At 36.1% G+C, this 2,904-nt stretch overlaps 1 protein-coding gene across 1 annotated transcript; it reads right to left on the bottom strand.

The window, feature by feature from the left end:
* Nucleotides 1-243: 243 nt before the first annotated feature.
* CCNG1 (cyclin G1) lies at nucleotides 244-2,609 on the bottom strand (the record flags this gene model as incomplete). Its single annotated transcript, XM_009580467.1, has 5 exons — nucleotides 244-395; nucleotides 1,066-1,260; nucleotides 1,499-1,597; nucleotides 1,679-1,757; nucleotides 2,356-2,609. Coding segments are annotated over 4 exons (624 nt in total), but the record flags the coding sequence as incomplete, so codon positions are not given.
* Between the last annotated feature and the right edge of the window lie 295 nt (nucleotides 2,610-2,904).

The following is a 2,904-nucleotide window of genomic DNA, read 5'->3' as shown; positions in this document are numbered from 1 at the left end:
ATGATGTTTTCATAGCGTCATGTAATCTTTGAAAAGTGAACCAGAGTTTTAAAATTAAATATATAATTCAGCACCTGCAGTTACAGTAAACCAAGGTTAGACTACACAAGCTGCTCTACAAACTATAAGGTGTTAAAATTCCTTGTATCGGTACTGTGGTATTTCACTGAACAGTAAACAGTCTAACAAATAAGACTGAAAACTGACACTGAATATTGTTGTAATCATCATGAAAAGAACGTATTTACTGGAAGGATCTTTAGTCTGAAATGTTACATATTCTTTCCATGAGTTGAGTTCTTCATTATTAAGATAATGTTTCAGACTGTTTCTCAAATATTCATGTGTCTGCTGACAAGGTCACAGGATGGTTCTCTCCTCATTTTATTGTACTCCTGTAAAAAAAAAAAAAACAACCAGTCAACTAAAGGGCTTTCTCTAAGAGCCAAACAAAGCATCAGACTTTCATATAGCAAGCCAACAGCAAGACAGCTGTTATAGAAAATTTGTAGCCTTTGGAATTAAAGTCTAGGTAAGGAAATAGTTCACAATTTCTACAGAGTAAAAAACCAGTAAGATGAATAACTGAATTACAGTTTTTAGACTTTACTTAACGGACAGTTATACAAGTAAAACTGTATAAAACTGTCTTCCTTTTAAGTGGTTTAAGTGAACGACTACAAGAAACTCATTTTAATAAGCAACTGTTTCCTCTTAGCCGATTCTTTTTAGGATAGGAGCAAGCCAAGTTTTTTCTCTGCCTTTTTACCAGTTTTACTCCACATTTTAGTTTGAATGAGGTCCCAATGTCTGTAGAACACATTTCTGCTCCCACAGCACACCAGAGGATCAGTTCTTTCTCCAATGTTCATATATTAGGTTGCCACTTCTTTAGGAACAGCACTGGCTCAAGCATGAACACGAGAATAGACCAGCCTCTATGACAGGCCTACTACGTTTATGTTACGCGTCTTCAAGAGGTTACCTATATGGAATAAGAAACTTTGAGGTAATTAACAGCTAATTACTTCTACATTATCAAAAGTTGATTTTACAAGGAGTTACCTATTATGAGCTGGTCTCTGGAATTGTAGGAAGGTGTGTTATTCTGTAGTAGCTATGTTTAAGCTGCCGTGCTGTGCGTCCAGACACAATCCATTTTAGTTTCTGGACATTTGGTTTGGAACATTTGCTCGAGGAATATTCTGTAAGGCACTTCAACACCAGTTCCTTCCAGAAGGTCAAATCTCTGTTGTTTATCTAAACAGTAAGACAGAATCTCCTATGTTAATAACTCACTAAATCCTGATTTCATATATGTACTTTCAGCTTCTTCACATAAGATAGGAAGCCAAAGATCCCAAGCCAAATGGAAAAAACAAACCCCAACCAAACCACAAAAGAAACCAGTATGCCAATGGACCTCCCCCTTCCCCACTGCGTAGGCCCTTGCATGCATTTTTCTTCCTTCCTCCCCTGAAACTTTATCTATACATACCTTGGAATGCAGCTGCAGAAATTCCAATGCCTCTGTCAACTCCATTAGTTTTTGTTCTTCTATTTCTAGTGCCATAATAGACAGTGCCAAGACAGAAGGCTAGAGAGAGAGAAAGGTTTTTAAACACTGCTTTGTTAAGTTTCAGTAGTCTCATTGTCTTTTAGCTTTCTAGATATTTACCTTGGCTTTAGAAAACATGATTCTGCAGTGACATGCCTTAAGCTGGGTCTCAAGTCTCTCAAAATTAAGGTATTTTCTCCTATAATAAAAACAGATGAGTGAATGTAGAAGAAGAACGCAAGCTTGATCAAGGCAGCATCACCCTGGGAACTCAGAGAAGCAGTGATAATATTTGTTATCTAAACAAAGGACTCATTTATCCCAGAAGTTCTAGGGTTACAGTCAAACAGGTGTTCAGTTTTGGCAGTCCTAATGCCAAAATAAATCTTGTGTTACATTGGGGAGAGTTGTATTGTCAAAATAGGCTTACCAACAAGGAATTTTAATCTTTACTAGCAAAAGGAATCTTTTTCTAAGCCAGATTTTGAAATCTTTGCAATGAGGCAATACTTAGTGCAGCATAAGTAGAGATTTATTGTACCATCATTATTGAGCAAGTTTGGTTTTCGGCTCAGAGAGCAATGTTCTTTAGATCACTTTATGCAAACAACATTTAAAATTAAAATAATATTAAACTACAGATATTCACATTTATGATGTTTACCAATAAAGGGGAAAAGTTTGTGGGTTTTTTAAGTACAGAAAGGTCAATTACTTAAGTAATTTCCCTGCTTACTTTTCTACATAGGCTTCCTGATCATATGCAATCATAGCAAAGTAAGTATTAGATATTTTACCTTTCACAGCTTAAATTCTCATGAATGAGTGAATGATATAGTTGTAGAAATTGGAAGGCTGTTGTAGCTTTGACTTTCCAAGATAGCTTCTCCAATACGATTTTCTCCATTCTCATCATATCAGAAACGGTGAACCGATACTGGCTTATTCGAATTAAGTCAGTGGCTAAGGGAACATTTCTCTCTTCTTCTGATGCCTTCACAGCCAAGTAGAAGCAGCTGAGTCCAACACAGCCCAAATGTTTAGGCTGTACCTAAAGAAAAGTAAATTGTTACTTTCAAAGAGGAAGGCTTTTTATCAGCCATTTCAACATGTAAGTACCAAACTATATAGGCACCAGTGTATTTTAGGAAAAAATTATGGGGGACAGGGAGGGTTGTTCTGTTTTTTGAAGATTGAGAAATGGGTCTTTTCTCTGCTTACATTCTTATCTTTATTTAACTAAATGAGAAGACCGTTACACACTACAAGTTCTGCCTCATTCATCTAAAAATCAAGATTGCAGAACAATATATTTTGATTGAGGTAGAACTGGTTTCTTAATGAGG

This window comes from Fulmarus glacialis, unplaced genomic scaffold (assembly GCF_000690835.1).
Source record: "Fulmarus glacialis isolate BGI_N327 unplaced genomic scaffold, ASM69083v1 Scaffold50506, whole genome shotgun sequence".
NCBI classification, from domain to species: Eukaryota; Metazoa; Chordata; class Aves; order Procellariiformes; family Procellariidae; genus Fulmarus; species Fulmarus glacialis.
This window is presented reverse-complemented; position numbering and strand designations above follow the sequence as displayed.